The 25714-nt window shown below is 35.5% G+C and overlaps 2 protein-coding genes across 2 annotated transcripts in view; both read right to left on the bottom strand.

Annotated features, from left to right (window-relative positions):
- LOC145680794 (kielin/chordin-like protein) overlaps window positions 1-25714 on the bottom strand; it is a 222949-nt gene that overhangs the window by 34799 nt on the left and 162436 nt on the right. The window lies entirely within an intron of this gene.
- LOC145681322 (mucin-2-like) overlaps window positions 1-25714 on the bottom strand; it is an 83119-nt gene that overhangs the window by 18467 nt on the left and 38938 nt on the right. Inside the window, exons 5-6 of the mRNA XM_081752981.1 lie at window positions 23764-23898; window positions 6776-6906 (exon numbers count right to left, since the gene is read on the bottom strand). Coding sequence (XP_081609107.1) covers window positions 6776-6906; window positions 23764-23898 — 266 coding nt within the window. The remainder of the gene's footprint in view (window positions 1-6775; window positions 6907-23763; window positions 23899-25714) is intronic.

The following is a 25714-nucleotide window of genomic DNA, read 5'->3' on the forward strand; positions in this document are numbered from 1 at the left end:
TTTTCAGTTAGCATTAGTAGTCTGGAATGGAAGGTATGATCTCCACTACCTACTAGGTTTATTATAATGTATTTCAGATCAGTAAGTTTAATGAACACTACCGAAATTGCAACCGAACCACACTGAAAGACAAGATGTGTCTGGGAACTTTCGGCATGATCCTACTGTGTCTGGCAACTTTTCAGTTTCACTGGAAATCGAGTACTTAATTTGATAAGCAAGTTTGTTATTCATTTTGAAAGTTACTTAATGAATTTTTCAAGCATTCTTTACGTATTTATTCGAATAGTTCGGATAGTTCTGTTTTTCAAAGAAAAAGTTTTTCTATATTACTATTGGATTTCTGGATCGGAACTTTATAAAGTTTAGCCAGAACTAACCCGGGATAGGGGACTTATATATTAAAAAATGACGATCTCTGCAAAATGCAGACGTCTCTTAGTGTGAGAGGAAAAAGGAAATTAAATCTCTCATTTCTAGTTCTATTAATCTTCTACTTCTAAGTCTGTGTCAAAATTACTGACAGAAACTTTGAATAAATTATGATTATTTTGTAAAAATTCCACTTTATTATCACAAGAATTTCATCTTCTGATTTGCTTAGTTGTGAAAAGTTATAGAGTATATTGCTATACTATGTGAAGTATGTGTACTGTTGCTGATTTCTCATGACAATCAGAAGCAGAGGTAAAAGATAAATTACAGTAATAGTTTTCTATTAAGGGGGAAGTATAACTATTTTTATTTTACCATTTTTTTGGCTTAAAATGTTTGTTCGTGTTCACAACCTTCCCCCTCAACATTGGGTATGGAATGCAAGAACATATTTAGATTTTGGTTATTGATTTCAGTATATTTGAAGCATCATTTCTCGGGTCAAGGAGTATGCGATATATCGATATTGTCGATATTGATATTGACATATATGAATATTCGATATCGCAAATATATGAACACCGATATATCCATATCTTAAATTTTCGATATCAATTTTGGGGCAAAGCGAGGCATAGGGAGCCCATAAGACTTGCGATGATTGTCGAAACAAAACTTAGTTTTTACAGTAGTGTCTTCCAATGACAATTTCTTTATTATCACAAATAGCAATGTAAATAAATCCACTTGCAAATTTGCATTATATACTGTAATTTCTTACGCTCCAAAACTTTTCTCTTCCCGAAAAAAAAGAAAGAAAAATGCACCAGTCAAAATCAAATGCTGCGAGCTTTGACCTAGAATATATCATAAGAAAGTTTTTTTTTGTTCCTCTCTCTCGGAGATATCCATCCCATTTAGCCTTTGAGACCGCTCATTGACAAAAACTGCACACATAACCGCTATATGCAGACATGCTCTTAGGTAGAATCAGAGATTTGGAAAGGAAACGAGTTTTAAATATTATTATTGTATTATTATTATTATTATTATTATTATTATTATAATTGGATTTACAAGTAGGGTCCCATCTTTTTGTCTTGCATGGAAGGCCCGCAAATCTACGACGCTAATGGTGTCCCTTAGTCTGTGTTTGTCTCTCTTTCCGTTTCCTGTAGATGTTTGTTCTTGTGCTGTTAGACGTTTATATTAAACCTTCACATTATGTAACCTATTTTCTTTTTCACGAGTTTTTTTTTTTTTTTTTGAAAAAGGAAAGAAGTTGCTTTCCTCTGATATCTATTTCTTACCATTCATCTCTTTTGAACTGCTTAAGTAAGATAATTTTTTAACTTTTTATTTCATCCATTTCCCTCACAATAATAAATTCGTCATTCTAAACAATTTATTTTATTATCTTATTTGCAGTTTTTCACACTGATATATCTGTAACAAAATTGAGGTTTGGTCCAACGCCTTTCGTATTCTTAACCTACGAAATGTCCGAGCTTTTTGGGGTTGCCTACTTTGGCAGGAGAAAGAGAATTCCATGTGGCAATGCACTTTTGGAGTCGTGTACACATAACCGGGAAACAGTTTCGAACAAAAAGTGTATATACGGTGTATAATAAGATCTGAAATAAAATAATCTCAAGCAAATGAATTGACATAAATTGAGACAGAACTTTGATTATCATGTGAGTATTTGGCTGGCCATATGTCATTTCTACGCAGAGTGTCTCTGAATGTTTATTTGTTAAAAAAAGGACTCTATTGCTTACCATATTTTGGATTTGTGACAATGATAACCTTTCCAGTTTGTATAAAATAAAATTTTCTTGCATCTTCAGACTTTTTGTACACAGTTAGTAACTTTCTCTACTCAACACAATAACATTACGTTAAAGTATTTTTTTTCCAATGAAACTGCGAAACTACGGTTTACAAATAAAATGAAATTAACAATAGAATATATATGACTTACTTCCTCACTCTTATTACTGCGTAGTTGTGGTAACTTATAAACTTGATATCACAGGAGCATACGCACAATTCACATCTTCATACTAAACCCTGTAATGTTATCTTTGTACCAGAATACGTACTTATCTTATAAACAGATTTCTAATAGCTGTAGTACGAAGAATACACTTGTGTGAGTGGAATGGAATTTGCATATCATAGGTTCTTACTTATTTTTAAGTTTAGTGTTCTTCTTCATTTATGTGAAAGTTGAGCCTACAGTTTAAGGCAAAATCCGAACTACCATGATGAGCTCAAATTTGAATGCTCTAGCATTGAGAACCCAATGTGTGACCACGTGCACTAAACCCCGCACGCCCATCCGCTTGATCATAGTGAAGGGCTATATCACTGGTACGTGACATGACTACCTGTATAACGCAGCAATTTCCAACTGTTTACACCATGACGCCATACTTTGTTGCTGGGGTTGTCAGTGGTCTCGTCAAGCAGGGGTAGCAGAAAAAAGCAAATCTATCGTTGATAGCAGAAAACTGTGACAGGAAAACAAGGCGTAGTCGATGTTTTTGTACGTGTACTACTCGTGGACTCATGAACACTGCCAAACTTGTTTTAGTCCATTCCGCCTACCTCGCTAACTCTCCCTCTCTGTTCAGCCTGTTCTATTTCTCCTACCTGTGACAATAAAAGCCAGTTCCTATGTCATACATATGAGAATTGGATATAAATGATACAGTAATTCTAATCTTGATAAATTATTATGATGTGATGCTTCCATGTGGTACAATGAATGAACATCATCGTCAAATCAAACAGCTGTTAGATGAGTTCCTAAGAAATTTCATGCCAAACTGTTTACTTGTAAGTCCACAAGACAAGAAAACGTTTTGAGAACCTGACGAATAAGTTGTCCAGCAACCATATCCCACATACAGTGTGTTTGATAAGCGACATTCAGATGGACGTTCCTGTCTGGGAAGCTATGGTTGCCATCGTTCCTACATTAGAACTCCACCTTTCTTTTCGATTCCCGGCGGGAGCTCACGTGGTTCGGATTCCACGTTAATCAGTAGGTCCACGTCTCACATAGCCTCGCTGCTGAACGGGACGCTAAACTAAAATCAACTCAACTCAACTCCACCTTTCTTGATATATTTCTGAAATATGGTACCCAAAATAGCCTACTCTGGAGAAAGGTTATGATTTCCGCCTGCAGGACTTTCTTAGAATAGCAGACTGGTAGTGTTGCCTTCAATGAAGAACAGCCAGGATTGGGTGATATCAATAAAACGGAGAAGTTACTCATTACGCCCAATTTTGAAGTAGTTACTCGCATTGGTATCAATAAAAAGAGAACTGAGCACTAGTTGTCTCGGCTGACCTCGGAGAAGCCCCGCCCTTTTGAAGTAACCACACCTTTGTTCTCGAGCCGAGTAACTACTACGCGTTTGATATCAATAAAAATCAAAGATTCCTCTGTGATGCTAGTAACTTCTCCAAATTTGTGGAGCAAGCTAAATAGGTGACTCCGTGCGAAATATGACAGAGTATATGATTGTTTTACTACGTAGAAAAACTTATAAACTGCATAGAAATGTTGGAAATGGAGATTACAAAAAGCATTATAAGTTTATGAAAGAAAATGTAGTGATTAGCACAACATTTTTTAAGGAGAATCAACCGAAATTCGGGGTGGTGGACTACGTAATGATGAAAAGATGCGGGTTTTCTTCAAGGGCGCCGATCCTGTGGGGGCCAGGGGATCCGGGCCCCCAAAAGCTCATGTGGGCCCCCTATTGTATTTATGAATATACAATATTTGGCATAATTAGAGTGCAATTTGTCTTAAAATCCTGATATATATACCTTCTACATCTGAATTCCCTCCCCCCCCACTAATTTACAGAGAAATCGGTGCCCTTGGTTTTCTTGCGTTACGTGAGTGATCCGGAATTCAAGGTCGAATGTCAGGGGATTCTGGTGTGGCTCAAAGTACTGTCTATGACCACCTGAAAATGGATTGTTTCCGGAAGTGTGCGTAATATACAAACAGCAAAGGCAGAGTGGCAAGAACAATATACATTTCCGGGTGCTATCGGAGCACTTGACTATACACAAGTGGCATTAAAGAAACCTAGTATTTTGGAGAGTAATACGTTAATAGGAAGAACTATTTCGTGGCTAAGCGGTTAGCGTACATGCCTTTGGCATAGGAGACCCGCGTTCGATTCCCGGCAGGAGCTCATGTGGTTTGTATTTCACGTTAATCAGTGGGTTCTGTCTCATATAGGCACGCTACTGAAAAGGACGTTAAACTAATAATCAACTCAACTCAACGTTGATAGAAAGGGTGTATACATGAGAATGTATTTTGTTTATGTCAAGGCGAAAGGGGACACGTATGGTGTGGAAAACGCAATCAGATGGACGTGATTTATGACGTGGGTGGCTGGACTTTATTAAAAAGAAAACAAAGGAGCCAAGTGTCTGATTTCGTTCTTAAAGCCAAACAATCTACAAAGACCTTGGACAACACGTAATATGCGCTTGTCGTGTTAATCTTGATATTGCTAGATTCCAATCAACATCCGTCAGGTCAAATAGGTTCATTCCCATGGTTTCAATATTACTTTCTTCTTTCCCGTTTTTTTATTTTATTTTTTTCTTTTTTATTTTTGTTTTATTCTCGCTGGAATATTAAAGATTCTCTTTTGAATTTGTGTCTCAGTCGTAGATGTATTTGATATTTCGTTGCATTTCACTGTAATTACCTTCAAAGTTTCGTCTTTCCTTCGTTTACTTCCTGGTAGCTGTGACTTTGAAAGTACCACTGGAAACTCTTTTAGAATATCCACAAATGCACTTTGATTGAAGCTATCGTTGCTACTTGCCCGTTTCATGGCTTTTAAGATACACGCCATAGGTTAAAAACAACGAAATGACTGCGCGATGAATGGGAGAAATTGGTAATCACTTCTTTTATTGATACGACTCAGTGCTACGTGCAGAGGAAGCGCGAGTAAACGTTCATAAATCTGGAGCAGACTAGACCTGAGTAGTGGCTTGTTTTATTGATACGAAATTGAGGGAGGAGATTACTCCAGGTGTAGTTACTCCGATTCTCGAGCAGGACTTCTCAGGAGTAGTTACTTATTTTTATTGATATCACCCATTGTGTGCTATACCAAATAGCAAACCTAGCCTCACACCTCCGCTGTTAGCTACAATGACACTGGTCAGGGCACGTTTGAAGATTGTGCTTATTCCAAAAGGTTTCGATGCGTATACATACATATTTGTAGGATAAGCTAAGATGGAATTTATTTAAATCCCTGACTGTTTATCATTCAGCATAACGATGACGGTGTTTATGGGCCATTGTGGTTCATGTAGTTTGTGGTATTAGAAATGCAAGGTGACACATTGGCATATGTTTCGCCAGCCTGCGCTTAATCAACATAAACTATTGACTCAATCAAGTTGACATTTGTTGTCACATTCCAAGGTCGAGTTAAAATTTTAGATCTTGTACGATTTGTCACTGCTGTGTGAATATAATGTTATTTGTCATTCAGTAATTAGCTAATATTTTGCAGTACACCAGTTGTTCAACGCTACGTAGAGTTCGATTTTGTTCATTGCTTGAACACACACATCACTGTTGAATTGATATACATTTTGCGCAAAGCAGTTTTGTCGTGCAAGAGGCCGCTTTCAGTAGGCCGAACACGCAGGTCCGTTCAAACGCAATAGTCGTTTTATATTGAACTTTTTGACGTAGTTCAACCGTAATGATTTTTAATTACAAGATTACTTCTTGGTATTTCATGTGGCATACGGAATACATATGAGGGAACAGCTTGTATACCAGTACACAATTTCCCCTCATACTTATTCTGTCTAGCAATACAAAACTTTGTACCCACAATTCTTATTCCCTACACTAGTTTTTTTTTTAGATACATTTGGATTATGTGCTTTTACCCAGGACCATTCCAAAGGGGTTCAAAGTTGATAGGAGGAATTTCTGGAGGGAATTTTCCCGACATTCTCCAAGTTTCCCATGTTAAAGTACGTTATAAGTCCCAATACACAGCACCTGTGGAAAGTTTCTTTCATACTGAAGAGAATGAACTATAAAGCATAATTTTTCAATGAAGTTGCTGCGATAGCTATTTCACTGCGAGTCTACGATTTTCTTTATATTAACAGAGTCAATGGGCCCCAGGGACTTAATTGCTTTCCATAGCACCTAATGTTTTGGCGTGAACGTATCTTTGTTATGTTTATCGAATGGACTAGGTTTGATTTAAATGTCCGGATGACGTATTCATGTCTGTTGCTTGTTTTGTAATTTTTGAAAACAGCAGAATATATTACATCATTAAATAACTATTTATTTACATAACTATCATACCATGACTTCTATGCTGAATTCGTTCGATTGAGGTTGTGCCAAAACATATCTACACACTCCTTGAAAGTTAATCAAATTGCCATCAAATGTTCTATAATGAGGATCTCCATAAGCTGTGCAGGTACTTGGCTCTGAAACCAAAATCAAATTAAAGGGTTAATATAAATCACTTATAATTAGTTGTATAGTATTTTATATTCTGCGTATTTCCAGATTTTGATAATTGATTTAGTTAAGTACGAGTAGCGTAACTTTTTTAATTGCATCAATACTTAAAAATGTAGATATACTTAGGCAGAATTTAAGTGTATTTGGATCATATATGGTATATCAACGACCGATATAAATAAGTAATAATACAACCTGAATCATTGCGTTTATATTTTGCTTTTCCTTTCTAAATTCTTCTATTTTTTATCAAAGATGTACTTAATGTATAGTAGAGTGAGCAAATTTAGAGACTAAATTTTATAGAGCAAATTCCGAGGCTAGTATTAAAGAAATTACTAGTATTCTACATAACTAGGAGCAAAAAACAGGACACAAGTTGCTTTCTTTCTTAAAAAGAAGACAAATATAATTCATTTTGTTTGTCATTTTCTCGGGACATCGGACTACTTTGCGAACCGTAATGATTATTTAACAGCATTTTAAGAAGGTAAGATAAATAAACCATGCAACTTTTCTCTGTAATCTTAGCCCTTCAAATATTTGGGCTAGTCCGTATTGGACCAGGTACTACTTTTAGAGACTGATTAAAGTAGCATATTTTAGCATCTAGGTTATGCTACCTAGAGATTTACAAAACTTAGTAAGCAAATTTTCACCAGTCTTTCAAGTGTTTATGCTTCAAACAACCTTTGTTTGTATTTTATAATACTCTGCTTGATCTGCCTGGACAAGCAATTCAACCATGTAGTATACTTTTATGGGTTTCTAACTGAAAAAATCCATAATTCGATAAGGATGCTCTCTCTTGCCTACATTATCATTATTTAATGTCTATCTAGAAGAGATAATGAAAAAGAGTCTACAAAATGAAAACGACATTTCAGTAGGAGGTGAAATTATTAGGTGTATACGGTATGCAGATGATATGGCGCTTGCTGCAGAATCTAAAGGGAAAATCAATAAAATGTTGGAAAATTTGAGGAAGGGCTGTGAAGAATATGTGATGAAAATACGTGTTAGAAAGACAAAAGCCATAGTGATTCTAACGAAAGGTCGGTGTCAAATATAGAAGCAGGAGGGGAGAAAATAGAACAGATGACTATTTTTGTAACGACCTCGTTACGATGAGCTGTGGAGAGAGGGCAAAATAAGAAGAAAAGGATTTAAAACATCTTATCAATGTAAATCATGCTTTCCTCTAGAAAGAGAATTTACAAATATATGTATCTTTTCAGTCTTGATTACCTTAAAAAAAAGAAGAAGAAAAAAATGATGATGAGAGAATGTGTAAATTGCGAGCTGTTTATCAGCTGTAGTTGTAGTTAAGGAGAGAGAGGGGAGGTATTCTATCACACTGCCTCAAGGCCGTGGACGTTACGTGTGTATCTCATGACGCGATTATGGCGCCAGGAACTATGGTGGGTTCGCCCGTTCGTAGTGACGGCGAACTAACTATGTAGTGTCCGAGGCGTGTAGATGTCTTGGTTTGGCTTTTCGAGGGAAGGAGAATGGCTATTCTGTTAGCGATTGATGTGGTATAAGCGGACTTCGGTTAATGGGACGTTTGATTCATCCTTTGATTCTTACTAAAGTCCTTGTTGGATTTCATCGTTGTGTGTAAAGTTACAGGAATGAGAATAGTGAGTCGTTGGTGTGAATTAGTTTTGTGCAAATTTCAAAAAAGAAGTGAAGTAAAAGAAAAAGGAACAAGTAGAGTGTTACTTTGTGAATGTGGTTTCAGTGCTGCTTGTGCCCAATAGTGTTTTCCATTCGAGTGGAGTTTCTTTCTTTTCCGCTCTTTCAGTTAATTTCATTATTTTTTTATTCCTCGCTTTTCAGCCGTATTTCGGACGAGTGAATAAATATTATACGAAAGTATATTAGAGTAAGTCTGGTCAACCGCCGAGTTACCTTGTTGAAGGAAAACCCTTGCTGGATATTATTTTTCAGTTCTCTATTTTAGTGGAACGAGAACGTAGGTAACCTGTGCATGAACTGGCTGAAAGATCCCACTTTAGTCTGCTTAAGCATTCCAAAGAGTTGTTTGTTGAATGCAATTCACTTAATGCTAGTATTCTATGAGATACTATAGATTCATTTTTGGAATGGTGAAATGGGAATGTGGGGAGACGTAAGTGCGTATTGCAATTAAACCTTTAGTTTGTCCTAATAAGGTTTATTCCCACTGTCTCAAGAAAGTTCTTTTACTTTTTCATGGATTCGACGTTTTATAAATGGTGGAATGCGGATGTGGGAAGTCTCGAGGCAGAAATTTGGTCAATTGATTAGAAAGAGGTGTATCTATACCGGAAATATCCTCGTTGGGCCCAATTAAAGTATTATTTGGAATATTAAATGTTTGCCACTCAATTGTAATTTCTTACAAGGGAGTGTTGCAAAGTGCAGCAGTTTGCATGTAGACTGGAAAGTTGATTTTTCCATCAAATTGACTAAGAATAGTCAAAACTTCAATATTTCTTGTTCTGATTGTACAGTAACGGCCAAATTATTCTCGATTCCCCCTTTTCACTTGCAAGACGACATGCAGTCCCAGGTCCAATGCACAAGGAGGTAATTATAAAACCAAATGAAGTGTGAGGTGAGTGTTGAACTATTTATTATTTCTTTGGCTTGTCCGTTGTGTATGTTTTGTGTTGGTTGGTTGTCAATTCGCATCCATTGTTGCTCGTTATGGTTCGATTCGTCACCCATACGTTTATAGTTACCAAGATTTTGATAATTCAGCATTTAATATTTTTGGCTGTGAGCCGATATCATTTTTTTGTGTTTGTGAGAGTATTGTTATTGCTTAAATATAATTCGTTTCCTGAAATATTGCTTTCATAGTATAATTAGATTTGGATTAATATATTGATTAGATTGAGATTTAATTAGAAAGATTACGGAGTGAGATACGGCGTTATCGTATTCAACGTAGATACATTATTAATGATTACCCTTGCTGAAGCTTTGAATATATTAGAAGTATTATTATTGATTTTGCATTTAGAATTCATCCCCCCCAGAGTTTAGACTATTTCGAAGTATTTTATGAATAGCATGATATTGATAATACTGAGGCATTATGAATCTCAACCTCTCTCCTTAATAGAATATCGAATATAATAAATACCTTAATATTTGAATATTATTTATAACTTTTGAGAATTGATTATTTGACTTATTATCAACTTAAATTAATATTGAACGTATTTAAATTGGAACTGGAGAAATTGAATCTACGACATAGTATTTTTCGACGGCGAATTTAATGTTGTTTTTTGGATATCTGAACAATCAGATACCGATTTGTAAATTAATTGTTAATAAACATTTGTTAAGTTGAATTGTGTCTGTTGTTATTTATTAGATTAAGTTTCTTTGATATCTGTGGTATTTTTCTGATTTGTTGCTGAATGCTGAATTATCTGTTATTGCCTACTCCTGCTTTGAATACCAAGAAGGACATCAGTTCGCGTAGATCCCTCTGTGGTTGGTTGGGGGTGTTGCTGATTGATCAACATATCTTGAGACCTTTCGTTAATCCATGTGTGTTGGACACTTGGCAATTTTCCAGAATTTGACGGCGGATGGGAACGCTACAAAATTTGCTACATAGTTAGTTCCATTCGTTTTTTTTAAGTGTATGGTTAAATTTTTTTTGAAATTAGTTCCGGTTTTTAAGTGTACGGTTAAAAAATATTTTTTTGGAAATTAGTTCCGCCTTTTTAGAGATGGGTAATAAAATATTTTTGAAAGCAGTTCCGAAGAGGTTCCTCTTTACTCCAATATTTTTTGAAAGGTGTTATTGTTACCTAAATTTTTTTGTAAGAAGTATTCAATTAGTTCAGAATATGATAATTGATTTGATAAAAAAAAAGTTGTTGTAATATTGGTGATTTCTAATTACAATTAATTTGAACGGTCGTGTTGGTTGATATTGATCAATAATTGCAAATTGTTTAGTATTTTTGTAAGGCTGCCATCGATTGAAAAAAAGTATATATACTTTAAATTGAGGAATTGATATTAATGGTTGTTTGTTTGATTGAATCCATTCTGGTTCTCCTGGTTTGTGTAGTGTCCGTAGATAGTTTAATATTAAGTTTATTTATAATATCCTGTAACATTTCTTGTGTTTTTAACCTATTGTTTGTTGAATTTTTGACTGAAAATTATGAATAATCGATCTGAAGATATTAGCATTGATATACCTGAAGACAGAACGTTTTATTGTGACAGAACGGGTTATTGGGAAACAGATACGCATTCGGAATTTGGAAATATAAGTATGTCTCTTACTCCGACTATGCAAGGAAGCCTATATGATAGGCGGGTTTCTTTAGGAATAATAGTAATTTTGGAAGAGTGAATGAGAACTCAAATTCAATAAGTTATGGTTTCAGTAGGTTAGCAAATGCATCTAGTTCTCGAGAACCACAGAGGGATATGAGACAGGTTGCTTTTGAAGCTCCGATGAATCAACCCATGCAAATGGGTTTGGAAAATAGAATTTCTTCGAGTGAGAATGCTATTGGTAATAGCCAATGTAACGGTTCCAATAGATATTTAAATCTTAGAAATTATTATCGAAGAGTGTCTCAAATTCGGAATTCGACTCCTAAAGCTCCTGTGAGTTCTCCTGTTTTTCAGCCTATTGGTAAGTCTAAAGAGACACATAACCTAGAACCTGGTCCTTCTAGTGATGGTAACCGACCTGTTCTGTATGATGTCGAACATAATCTGATGATTAAGTATGCATTTAAAAGAAATAGTGAATCTCTTGAATTACGATTCAAGAATTTAGTTGTGACTGATGGGAGCGATAGTAATTTGGTTTTTGAATTGTTACTTAAGATCGAAGATACTCTCTTAGAGACAAGTTATTCCCTTAGTATGATATTAACTGTGATTGTTGCCAAATGTACAGGGTCCTTATTGAGGGAAATACTATTTGCAATTAATAACAACATAGGTTGTCAGAATTAAAGAGAGAAATTATTGAATAATTTTGTTACTCCTGTTAGTCGTCATGCATTTGTTTCGGATTTTATTTATAGAAGACAAAAATTGTCCGAACAAATAAACGATTATGCAAGATCGGTTATTATCGCATTAATGTCTTAGGTTTTTCCGGTCCAGAGTTGGAATTAGTAAATATTTTAATTTGTGGTATAAACTCCAATCAAAAGTTTCGAATGCTTAATAACTATATTCCAGCAACTCGTTTGAAGTTATTAGATATAGCTGATAGACACGTGTTGAATTTCCGAGAACAATTTGATTATAATAAGGAGATGGGTACTAATAAAAGAAAGGTGAATACTTTCGTATCCAGTTATCAGTCTAAAGGTGTATATCAGAATAATTTAAATGTAAATGAATCTTTGTCAGAAAATAAAGGTAGATCCACCCTTAATGAAAATAGGTCGGGTAGATTAAATGGAAACTCAGGGAATTTTCGGAATTCCAAGGGTCATTTTTACAAATCTGAGCCTAGACGAGACGAGAGACTAGGTCAAACGCAAATTCGTTCTTAGATGAACAAAACAGTTGCTTCATTCATTGTGGGGAAAGTTCATAATCAAGTGACGGACATATGCATAGATGGCGGTTCGAGTTTCAACATAGTTCGGATGGACTTGGTTCGCGCCTGCAGTTTGGAGAAGAAGATAGTGATTACGCAAGAAAAGCATGTAAATGCTCCTTCGGGTCTGCATTTTACTACGAACGAAGAAATAATTTTGACTTTGAATCTTTCGGGTCACTTCGAAAGAGTAGGGTTCAAGGTTGTTGAACAATTACCATGCAAATGTTTACTCGGAACTCCGTTTTTGCGTACTACATGCTCCGTTATAGATTATTCGAAGAATGTTTTAGTGCTCCGCAATGGAAAACGACGTATATTTTTGAACTTTAAGAAGACGGTTCGTCAACCCGAATTTCATCCCAAGGGATGTAAATCAGTATCTCGAGATGGCCAGTCGAGTTCGTATGATACTAAGGAGCATCGGAAATGGAATCAATTTGAAACCAATGATAGTATGGTTTCGATTTTCATTTGCGAGGATATCTTCAACTATGGATTACATGATGAGGGAATCCAATGTACTCTGGATTCCTAAGATACTGAATCGAGACTGTTGGAGATTCGAGTCCCGGATGACATCCAATTGGTACAAATTAGAGCTATGATCGACTCCGAAGTGGACTTAGGGAATCCTATTGAAGATACTTTGGCTGGTTTGGCAGATGCTTGTCTCTTGCTATCATCGACCAGTGGATCAGGTGGAGTGAATGATGTGTCCGAGTTCCAGTTTTCACCATTAGAAAATTCAACTACAAGAACTTCAGGAAATCCTAGTACTACATCAAGGAGTTCGTTGGAGCGAATTGGTGTTAGTGGAATGACATGTAGGACGTGACCATTGAGTGTTAATGTACAGAACTTCAGACCGGCGTTTAGAAGTACTACATTTCCAGCAGTAGAATTTGGAAGTACAGATGGTGTAGAGGGTACATCCAGATCTCGTCATTGTGGTAGTGAAAGTTTAGGTTCAGTTAATTCTGAATGGAACTTTGAAAAAAGTACTCTTTCAAAAGGGATGAAAGTTGGTGTGCATGAGGATTCCAACATGGGACATCCGAATTGTTGGATTTCTGGAATTTCGGATAGACTTAGTGGTGCAAGTGAAATGTCCTTCCAAGGATCTTCAACTGCAGGAATAGTGACGCCTATGAATTCTACTGGGAGATTTTGTGATCTTGAAACTTCGCGTTCCAATAATGGAGTTGGTGCGAGTGGAATGTCCAATAGTCATCGAACTTTTGCTGAGAATGAATCATCAAATTGGGTTTTGAATACCGAAACGCAAGATGATGTTCGAAGAACTTTAGAATCTGTGTCTGGGGGTAATCCTACAGCAGATGGTGGTCAACCTTTGGATAATGTGAATGTTGCTCACAATTTAGATTCAACGACAGGAAACGTTTCGAAATCTGGACAATCCGAGAACTACAGCAAGAAAAGACGTGAACGTCGACGAAGAAGAAAAGAAGGAAAGAAGTCACCGAATCTTCTAAATTAGAAGATGGGTTCGGAGGACCTTGTGGTGATAGTGATCCAGATAAGAGTGATAAGGTGGATGATGTAAATCATAAGTGTGCTTCACCAGATCTGTGTAGCAGTGGATCAGAAGCGTCAGACGTGGATTTTTAACAGTCTGAGAACTTTCATAAACTTATACAACGTAATAAAATGTTCCAGCCTATTGACCATTACTTGGGTTCATCAAATGGTGCTCAGAATAACACATAGGTGTTTAACCATTTCAACGCACAGGTGAAAGATCACAACATGGGTCAGGCTTCTTGGAAGTACGAAACCCCTGAGATTTCTGAATTTATCAGCTCGATGAAACTTAAGTATTCTGATGTTATTTCGGAAAGGGTTGGATGCATTAAAGGGTTTGTAGGTAGACTCTATTTAAAAGAGAATAGACCATTTAAGGATACACCTTTCCCAGTTCCCAAAAATAAGGAAAAATATTTTTATGAACAAATTAATGATCTTGTTCGAGAAGGGATTTTGGAAGAGGTGGACCATTCTAACTATGGTAGTAGTTGTTTTCTTGTCAAGAACAAGAATAATACGTTTCGAATTGTTGGTAATTACATCAAGGCCAATAATTTAATAGTGAATGATGTGTATCCATCCCCAAACTTAGAGGCATGTTTAACTGGATTAGCTGATAAGAAATTCTACAGCAAATTTGATCTCAAGCGGGCATACAATCAGATATACCTCGATAAAGCATCTCGTGACATGACTACTCTCGTTACACCTAAAGGGTGTTATCAGTATACGAGAGTACCCATTGGTATAAAGACGGGAAGTAATATTTTATCGAGGGCTATGGAAAAAGTCTTGGGAGATCTTGCTGATAAGGGCGTCAAAGTGTATTTCGATGACGTCTTAGTAGCCAGTAATTCAGTAGAAGAACATAAGCAAATGGTGGAAAAAGTTCTACAAAGGTTCAAGGACTATAATATTACAGTGTCACCTGGTAAGTGTTTTATGTTTTATAAGAGGATAAACTATCTAGGATATATAATTGAGGGAGACCAGATGGAGATAGACCCGAGTAGAGTGTCCGCTATTAGGAATATCCCACCTCCTCGTAACAGGCGTGGTTTGTTAAAGATATTAGGTGTATTCAGTTATTATTCTAAATTTGCCTCAGAGTTACAAGAGCTTATGGCTCCTCTTAGTGCTCTTAAATCTCCGAAGGTAAAATTTGTCTGGACACCCGAACATCAAGAGATCTTGGAGAATTTAAAATGTATTTTGATTGAGAATATTGTATTGAAAACTCCAGATCTCAATAAACGCTTTGTAGTCCATATCGACGGGAGTGGAAAAAGTATAGCGTTCTGCGTCTCTCAGAGAAGTGCGAACGGAGATCTTCAACCCGTGTGTTACTATAGTAAGAAATTGTCAGAGGCTGATAAACATCGCAGCATCTGAGATTGAATTCATTAGTTTAGTTAAAACCATTTCTCGTTATAGGCACTACCTTGTCAATGAATTCGATGTGTTGATCGAAAACAAGGCTTTGTCTTGGATCCTTAACAACAGTAAAAGACTTCTGAAATATGGTCCCTTTGTTGATACACATTGTCAATTCAACTTTAAGATCCGGCACATAAAATCAGGGGAGAAAATCATCGCTGACTTTCTAACGCGGATGTATGACCCATTTGAGTTTAGTGTTTTAGACGGCCCACTTGGATTGCGGCATTCAAGAAAAATATAAAATTAGCGCATCTGTGGGATTTACCATTGGTGAATGAGCCCATTGATAAACTGCAGAGAGAAGATCCAGAAGTGGATGATATCATTAAGAAATTGGAAAATGGCCAGGATGTTAATGGGTATATCCTGAACAAGAATGTGTTATTAAAAAGAACTAATTCAGCTATCAATCCATACAAGATTGTAATCCCTAAGGATTTGAGACGAGTACTCATGGAGTATCATCACGAAGATGCACTAGTTGGTGGCCATGCTGGTGTTTTCCGGACGCTGGGCAAGCTGATGAAGAAATTCACGTGGGACGGTATGAAAGAAGATGTTAAAAAGTTCGTCAGTACCTGCGATATATGTCAGAAAGTAAAAGAATCCAATCAAAAGAAGATGGGACACTTAGCTTCTAACTTCAGCCGAAGGATTAACGCACACTGGATGTATCACATCGTTGGAGCGTTACCTAATTCCAGCGGTTATAAATATATTCTCACCGGGGTGGACAATGCAAGCAGATTTGTAGTGCTTGAACGTCTTCGAAGTTTGAGTTCTAATGTAGTGGCCAACAAAATGATGGAAATTTTTAGTAGATTAGGCTTTCCGGGGCCCTGTCTACTGACAATGCCTCTATATTTGTTTCTGACTATTTTAAGAAGTTCTTGTTTGGCCTAGGTATTAAACACATAAGACTTAGTCCGTACCATCCTGGTGGTAACGCAGCGAAAATATTTATCAAGACGATGAAAGCTTCTCTCAGAGCTTATATTTCCACCAAACAACATCTATGGCCATCCCTTATCCCAGAGCTACAATTTACCTTAAACATCAGCGAACATTCGGGATTGAAGATGTCACCAATCGAGGTCTTTTATGGACGTCCTTATAATACACCGCTCGAGAATCGATGGTGCATCAACGATACCGATTTCGGAGGTAAGTCGGCAGCAGAACTGTGGAAGAAGGCAATAAGTAATATGGAGAAAAGCTGGGCATCTAGACGTAAGTTAATGCTGCAGAGGAGAAATCCCGTTAATCTAGACGTTGGGCAAAAGGTACTTTTGAAGGCGCATGTTAAGTCGTCGATTAAAGACAAGATAGCTAAGTCTCTGAGTGACAAATGGTATGGACGATTTGTCATCAGAAGGTTTCTCACTCCGAATACAGTTTTAGTGTCGGATGAAAACGATACTGAAGATTCTTATAGACCTTCGCACGTTTCTGAGATTAAGGTCTATCGAAGCAGACGTAATTAACTATGGTAGTTGGACCGTTTGTCAGACATGAATAGGATTTTGTAAGTATATATATTAATTTGAGGTTATGATTCTAGTTATTATGTTAGTGTGTCATAAAGTTTTATTTCACTGTTATTTCATCATGGCCATGATGAACAAAAAAAATATATACGTATGGATTATTGGATTTATATATTATGGTAGATTACCATGATGAAAAAAAATATACAATGGATTATTGAATTTATTGTGTATTATAATAAATTATTATTAGAGTAATTGTATATATATAATATTGTATATAATTTATGGTTTATATAGTATTTGTATGTATGTATTTATGTTTGTACTTATGATGTTTGTATATTTCGTAGCCTCGCTGTTCTGTCATGACGAAAAATTCCTGGAAGAATTTTTCTTTTCCATCGGTGGCCAGCCTGTAACGATCTCGTTACGATGAGCTGCGGAGAGAGGGCAAAATAAGAAAAGGATTTAAAACATCTTATCAATGTAAATCATGCTTTCCTCTAGAAAGAGAATTTACAAATATATGTATCTTTTCAGTCTTGATTACTTTAAAAAAAAGAAGAAGAAAAAATGATGATGAAAGAATGTGTAAATTGCGAGCTGTTTATCAGCTGTAGTTGTAGTTAAGGAGAGAGAGGGGAGGTATTCTATCACACTGCCTCAAGGCCGTGGACGTTACGTGTGTATCTCATGACGCGATTGTGGCGATAGGAACTATGGTGGGTTCGCCCGTTCGTAGTGACGGCGAACTAACTATGTAGTGTCCGAGGCGTGTAGATGTCTTGGTTTGGCTTTTCGAGGGAAGGAGAATGGCTATTCTGTTAGTGATTGATGTGGTATAAGCGGACTTCGGTTAATGGGACGTTTGATTCATCCTTTGATTCTTACTAAAGTCCTTGTTGGATTTCATCGTTGTGTGTAAAGTTACAGGAATGAGAATAGTGAGTCGTTGGTGTGAATTAGTTTTGTGCAAATTTCAAAAAAGAAGTGAAGTAAAAGAAAAAGGAACAAGTAGAGTGTTACTTTGTGAATGTGGTTTCAGTGCTGCTTGTGCCCAATAGTGTTTTCCATTCGAGTGGAGTTTCTTTCTTTTCCGCTCTTTCAGTTAATTTCATTATTTTTTTATTCCTCGCTTTTCAGCCGTATTTCGGACGAGTGAATAAATATTATACGAAAGTATATTAGAGTAAGTCTGGTCAACCGCCGAGTTACCTTGTTGAAGGAAAACCCTTGCTGGATATTATTTTTCAGTTCTCTATTTTAGTGGAACGAGAACGTAGGTAACCTGTGCATGAACTGGCTGAAAGATCCCACTTTAGTCTGCTTAAGCATTCCAAAGAGTTGTTTGTTGAATGCAATTCACTTAATGCTAGTATTCTATGAGATACTATAGATTCATTTTTGGAATGGTGAAATGGGAATGTGGGGAGACGTAAGTGCGTATTGCAATTAAACCTTTAGTTTGTCCTAATAAGGTTTATTCCCACTGTCTCAAGAAAGTTCTTTTACTTTTTCATGGATTCGACGTTTTATAAATGGTGGAATGCGGATGTGGGAAGTCTCGAGGCAGAAATTTGGTCAATTGATTAGAAAGAGGTGTATCTATACCGGAAATATCCTCGTTGGGCCCAATTAAAGTATTATTTGGAATATTAAATGTTTGCCACTCAATTGTAATTTCTTACAAGGGAGTGTTGCAAAGTGCAGCAGTTTGCATGTAGACTGGAAAGTTGATTTTTCCATCAAATTGACTAAGAATAGTCAAAACTTCAATATTTCTTGTTCTGATTGTACAGCAACGGCCAAATTATTCTCGATTCCCCCTTTTCACTTGCAAGACGACATGCAGTCCCAGGTCCAATGCACAAGGAGGTAATTATAAAACCAAATGAAGTGTGAGGTGAGTGTTGAACTATTTATTATTTCTTTGGCTTGTCCGTTGTGTATGTTTTGTGTTAGTTGGTTGTCAATTCGCATCCATTGTTGCTCGTTATGGTTCGATTCGTCACCCATACGTTTATAGTTACCAAGATTTTGATAATTCAGCATTTAATATTTTTGGCTGTGAGCCGATATCATTTTTTTGTGTTTGTGAGAGTATTGTTATTGCTTAAATATAATTCGTTTCCTGAAATATTGCTTTCATAGTATAATTAGATTTGGATTAATATATTGATTAGATTGAGATTTAATTAGAAAGATTACGGAGTGAGATACGGCGTTATCGTATTCAACGTAGATACATTATTAATGATTACCCTTGCTGAAGCTTTGAATATATTAGAAGTATTATTATTGATTTTGCATTTAGAATTCATCCCCCCCAGAGTTTAGACTATTTCGAAGTATTTTATGAATAGCATGATATTGATAATACTGAGGCATTATGAATCTCAACCTCTCTCCTTAATAGAATATCGAATATAATAAATACCTTAATATTTGAATATTATTTATAACTTTTGAGAATTGATTATTTGACTTATTATCAACTTAAATTATTATTGAACGTATTTAAATTGGAACTGGAGAAATTGAATCTACGACATAGTATTTTTCGACGGCGAATTTAATGTTGTTTTTTGGATATCTGAACAATCAGATACCGATTTGTAAATTAATTGTTAATAAACATTTGTTAAGTTGAATTGTGTCTGTTGTTATTTATTAGATTAAGTTTCTTTGATATCTGTGGTATTTTTCTGATTTGTTGCTGAATGCTGAATTATCTGTTATTGCCTACTCCTGCTTTGAATACCAAGAAGGACATCAGTTCGCGTAGATCCCTCTGTGGTTGGTTGGGGGTGTTGCTGATTGATCAACATATCTTGAGACCTTTTGTTAATCCATATGTGTTGGACACTTGGCAATTTTCCAGACTTTGACGGCGGATGGGAACGCTACATTTTTCAATACCTGGTTAGTATTTTTGGTGCTGATATGAGATGCGAGCGTGAAATAAAAGCAAGGATAGGAATGGCGAAAGAAGCCTTTACTGGACTATTTTGTGGCACCTTGAATAAAGAGTTGTGAGAAAGTCATAAGGTGCTTCGTGTGGAGTATCGTGATATATGGGTCAGAAACTCGGACATTACACAAAAGTGCTAAAAAGAATTACGATCGAAAGCTTTCAAAATATCGGTGTGGGGAAGAATGGAGAGAATTAGTTGGGTCAAACAGAAAACGAAGGACATTGGCTAAGGACCGTATTATGAGACCTCCTAGAAGGTATAGTGCGTAAGGCAATCCGTGGCTAAAAACACCAATTTGTTATGTGACTTATTTTTGTCTATTTTATAGCGTTACACTATAGCCCACAGTTCGAATATGTATAAAATCTAGTTTACTATTTTACCAAAATCTACCTTTTATTATAATATGTAATGAAGAAAACATTTACACCTTTTAAATAACATACGTGTTGATTCTACAAGATGGATCCTTTGTTATATCTTATATTTCTCGTTGCTATGACGACCAATAACACATATCGTCAGATTGCTATGTTAATACAACATGAATTATAATATCAGAAAAGAAAATTAATTCTAGTTCCTCTTATATTTTCTTCTTCTCCTTTTAGATAGCTTGTGCATATTTTAATAGCACCTATTGCCCGTAAATACAAGTAAAGATGATAAAAATACAAGTAATGACATTAAAAATTACACAATATCGTTATAAGTGGCAGGAAAGAGCGGAGGGGGTGAAGGAGGCTATAATTAACGGGCGATATCAAACCAGAGATATCATGTATGAAGACGAAGAAGTTAGTGGAAGAAAGTGGAGTATGGAAGCTTCTCAGTTGTAGCAAGTGACCTGTCAATAATGGCAGGATACTTATGATGATGACGAATTGAAAAACTAACTAGATTTTGTTGAAAATAAGTGTGCCCTCATCAACAGAGTTTCTTCAAAATTACACATTTATTGGATTAGGAGGAATCTTTATGGTCTAGTTGACAATAACATTTTAGGTTTTCACTTCATCTTGTAATAGAGCAACAACTTCACAAAATTTGAAGGTTGACCTTCATGCAATTTGAAGATTCACATTCATGCTTTATTAGGTCTCTATTGGGCTGGACAGCATTGCATTTGGAATGGTGGCCCTAATGACTTCTAGCGTTTTGGCTACGAACGTTGTAGAATTGAGGACCGTTTCTTAAAAACTTGTTTTCTGCAGAAAAATCGAAATTCACTTTTTAAAATCGATTTTCCTATTTAAGAAAGACGGCTATATCGTAATGTGGCTTGTATGAACAAAATCTGATTTCTCTGATTTCTATAGTACGCAAAAATCGAAGTGTTGTCACAAATTTTGCTTTCTACTACGCAACATTTTATCAAAACTTGATCTCTACATAAAATAATTTGTTATAACCTCTGCATAATGAGAAGACACCTATGGATAAATCAGAGATATCTTCCTATACTTGGTTGGAAACTCAGTCAGCTGTAGGTGGAAATGAAGTAGCTTCAGTCTCACGAGATTATCTGGAAGAGCTTGGGAGGAAGCTAGTGAAGGAAGTAAAGACAAACTTGTTTTTTTTCACTATTTTCCGATTCTTCTGTAGCTCAGAATAAAAATAGCATATTGATGCCAACCGTAGCAAGATATTTTGAAAGATCCAGAGTACCTTCTAAAGTTCAGCACTAATTCCCCATTCGAGGGCATAGTTTTATGCCTTCAGATAGTGTTTTAGTAATTTGAAAAAAATAATATATATAAACGAAAAGAAGAAATTCTTCCTCCATGTCAATATTATGACATGAAGAGCAGTCATGGAACTGTGAAAATATTATGACAGAATTGGAATGTATATGATCTGAAGGGGAAATCAAATTCAGTTCTCAAAACAAGACTACCATTCAAAATTTTCAACACTAGAGTTAACATTATAACAAAGCAAACAAGGCAGGCGCTGTGACACTTTCCCAGGACATACACATTCTCAGGACCGATAACGAAGGTTGAAGTTCTGAATCCAGGGAAGAAAGGATTTCAGGCTTTGAATGAAACTGCTATCAAGCAGCAAATAAACCACGCCAGCAAAAAGAAAAGTGCAGACATTAAAAGCCTGATGCAGTACTTTGATGTTCCAGAGAACTTCAGAAAATTCTATGAAAATCTGCTGAGAGTTACCGAGAACAGTGGACCAATAACGTCTATGTTACTATCGAAGACTCTGGTAATTAATAGAGTTATGAACATACACAAAAACATAAATACTATTGCTGAAGGGCTTATGGTTGCCCTGATTTATTCTTTTTTTCTAAGAAAATTATTCACAGTGGTTACAAAATCCCAAGTATTCATGTTGTGTTTATGTCAGTGTTTCGTATTGATTATATGTTGTCAATTTTTATAGAAGTAATCCTGAGTGTTCTTGTTACAAAAACATAGTAATAATTTGTAAAATATTTGTGTTACAGATAAAATTATTCCTTGATGATAAATCACCATAAATCACAAAATAATCTCGAAAACCAGCAGTAGTAAGTCAGAAAGTTTAATGTAGAAAGCATATTTTGTAAAAACAACAAAGATTTAAACGCTTATATAAAGTATAGGATAGCAATAGATTTACTTAACATTGGTCCACATGATAGTCTCAATATGCAACATCAATTAACAGAGAACCAAGAATGTTATACTTAACTCTGTCTAAAAAAAAAAAAAAAAAAAAAAAAACACTTTTGCTTTTAATGAAAAATTTCATTTACACAAGTCAAGTTTCCAGAAAATGGTCCTCAATTAAGGCTACTACCAAGTCTTATTACAAAGTTTATATTACAGAGGGGACAATGACATGGCGTAAAAAAGAAAACAAACAAAGAAAGAAATTGAGTATAATTTTCAGATTGCATGTCACAATACAAATAAGTTAACCAATATATATTTAAGTGAATACTTTCATGTTAGTTTTCTTACGAGAATTTTCTATTTCTGTGATCATATTTTGCTACTGACAAGGAAAGAATATGAACATGTCATCCAGACATCCGAACCAAATGTGTATTGTTATACGAGCTCTTCATTCATATCTATTTCTTCTATCAATACAAAACTTAGTATAATCATTTTGTAACCCCTATAGTATTTTTAGAGATACATTTGGATTGTGAATTTTTATCCCAAGCCACTCCAGAGGGGTCCAAAGTTGATGGTAAAGATTTCTGGAGGGAATTTTCCCGCCATTCTCCCAATTTTCCTTGTTCAAGTACATTATTCGCCCCAACACATAGCACCTCTGGAAACCTTGTTTTATGCTAAGGAGAATGAACTATAAACCATGACTTTCCAATAAACAGTCTAACTACAATTGCTATTTTAATGCAAGTCTGCGATTTTCTTTCTATTAACAAGGTTAATGGGCCCCAGGGACTTACTCCGTTGTCCACGGCTCCTATTATTTTGTACATGAACATATCTCTGTTATGTTTATCGAATACACTAGGTTTGATTCGAATGTACGGATGACAAGTTTATGTCCGTTCCTTATGAGTTTTTAACCGAACTATATTATTCACCAGCATGTTCTGGAGACTTTTTCACAAAACAGGAGTTGTATCATCACTTTAACATGGTTAAGAACTTAGAAAGAGTTTTTATTGCTGATATTGATTCTTCTAACTCGAATATTAAGTAACTCAAACAATGCAAAATGCGCTCCATAGATACTCAATATACTTATAATTTTCTGAATCGGAAAAAAAAATAAAGAGAAATAAGAGGAATAACATACTACATAGATGTGGAAATTTCTGTTCATTTTCATCTATTCCGCCTGAACAGTCCTTTCTACCATCACATATCATAGATTGAGTAATGCATTTCCCAAAACAATACAATACATCTTCTGGTTTGCATTTAAGGTTCTCTGGATAGGAAATAATATATGTAATTAGTGCATTTATACAATATTACAAGATGTATTTTATGAACCTTAAAATTATGAATAAGCATGAGATTCAATAATAACTTAAAATTACTTCACACACACACACACACACACACACACACACACACACACATATATATATATATATATATATATATATATATATATATATATATATATATATATATATATATATATATATATATATATAGGGTGGTAGGTAACTCCATCGACAAACTTTGGGAGGCGATTCCTTATACGAAATGAAAGAAAAAAGTTCTAATAATCATGGGCCGAAAAATGTTTCCTTTTAGAGTTATGATCCATTGAAAATTCGAAAAATCATTTTTCAAAACTCCCTAACTTAGAAACTATACGACCTATCCCAAGCAGTTTAAGGAATTACACAGGAACTAGTATGTTCTCTATCTAAATATCCATGTTTTACCAACTTCCGTTATCGGTGAAAGGAACTGTGAAAAGGAAGTTGAAGTATAGGGATACACCTTTAAGTACTAATGGTGCGTTCGTTTCGCTGGTATCGATGAATTCTGAAACATGGATATTTAGATAGAGCGTATACCAGTTCCTGTGTAATTCCTTAAGCCGCTTCGGATAGGTTCTATCGTTTCTAAGTTAGGGAGTTTTGAAAAATGATTTTTCGAATTTTCAATGGATCATGACTCTGGAAGAAGGCATTTTTCGGCCCGTGTTTATTAAACTTTTTTCTTTGATTTCGTATAAGGAATCGCCTCCCAAAGTTTGTCGGTGGAGTTATCTACCACCCTGTATATATATATATATATATATATATATATATATATATATATATATATATATATATATATATATGGGGGGGTGTAGATAGATATAGATACCAATATAGAAATGACTATAAATTTCTGACACAAGACTTATTAAATGATATTTGAAAATACTCACATCTTGACTGCATCCACATTATTTAACATATTACCTTGAGATGTTTATTTTAATTTCGGAAACAAGAAGTAGTCGTCTGGAGTTGTATATCTGGTGAGTACGCTGGATAGAAAATAACAGCAACATATTTTTGGGGTCCCAAATGGTTTGATAATATTACAATTTAAGAAGAAGAAGAATTGTTGTGTAGAAGATACCAATTGCTGGAGCTCATTTTGGGCTTACATGTAACATTTGCTGTAAGAGTCGCTTCATGATTTCCTGTAAGTTGTTGCAAATGAAATGTCCGCTTTGTTGACTACTGCGAAACTCATCTCAGTAACACAACAGAGGGATTTACTGATTCAACATCACAAACTTTGTGAACGTGCAATAAACAAGCTAGAGTACTTAGCTAGTCAGAGGATAGCGTGTTATTGAACAGGATCGTATAAAATTGCACCATGGGGAATACATAGTTACGAATGATTCTCCTTTACGAATTCAAACTTGATTATTTTGTAAAATAAGCCGATAAAGAAATGTAAGTGGCGAATGAACGCGCCATTCGCTGTTAGTTTGCAAATTCCGCCCCGGATACATAGCATTGTAAAACGAACACTGTGGCCACCGAAAAACACCATATTTAAGTTACAGAAAAGTGTTCGTTTCATTGCAGACGGGTTTGAAATATACCATATCACTGTCATTTGACGGCTCCGTGTAATCAGTACGGTGAAAGAATTGTCGTTATAGGTGCCACAAGAGTTGACACCGGGAAACAAATATTTCTATCGGAAGATGTGCAGACCACCAAGAATCAATATCCAGGGAATTTCCTGCATTCGAAATTAACACATGTGGTTGACAGATG

This window comes from Thermobia domestica, chromosome 3 (genome assembly GCF_964235325.1).
Source record: "Thermobia domestica chromosome 3, izTheDome1.hap1.1, whole genome shotgun sequence".
NCBI lineage: Eukaryota > Metazoa > Arthropoda > Insecta > Zygentoma > Lepismatidae > Thermobia > Thermobia domestica.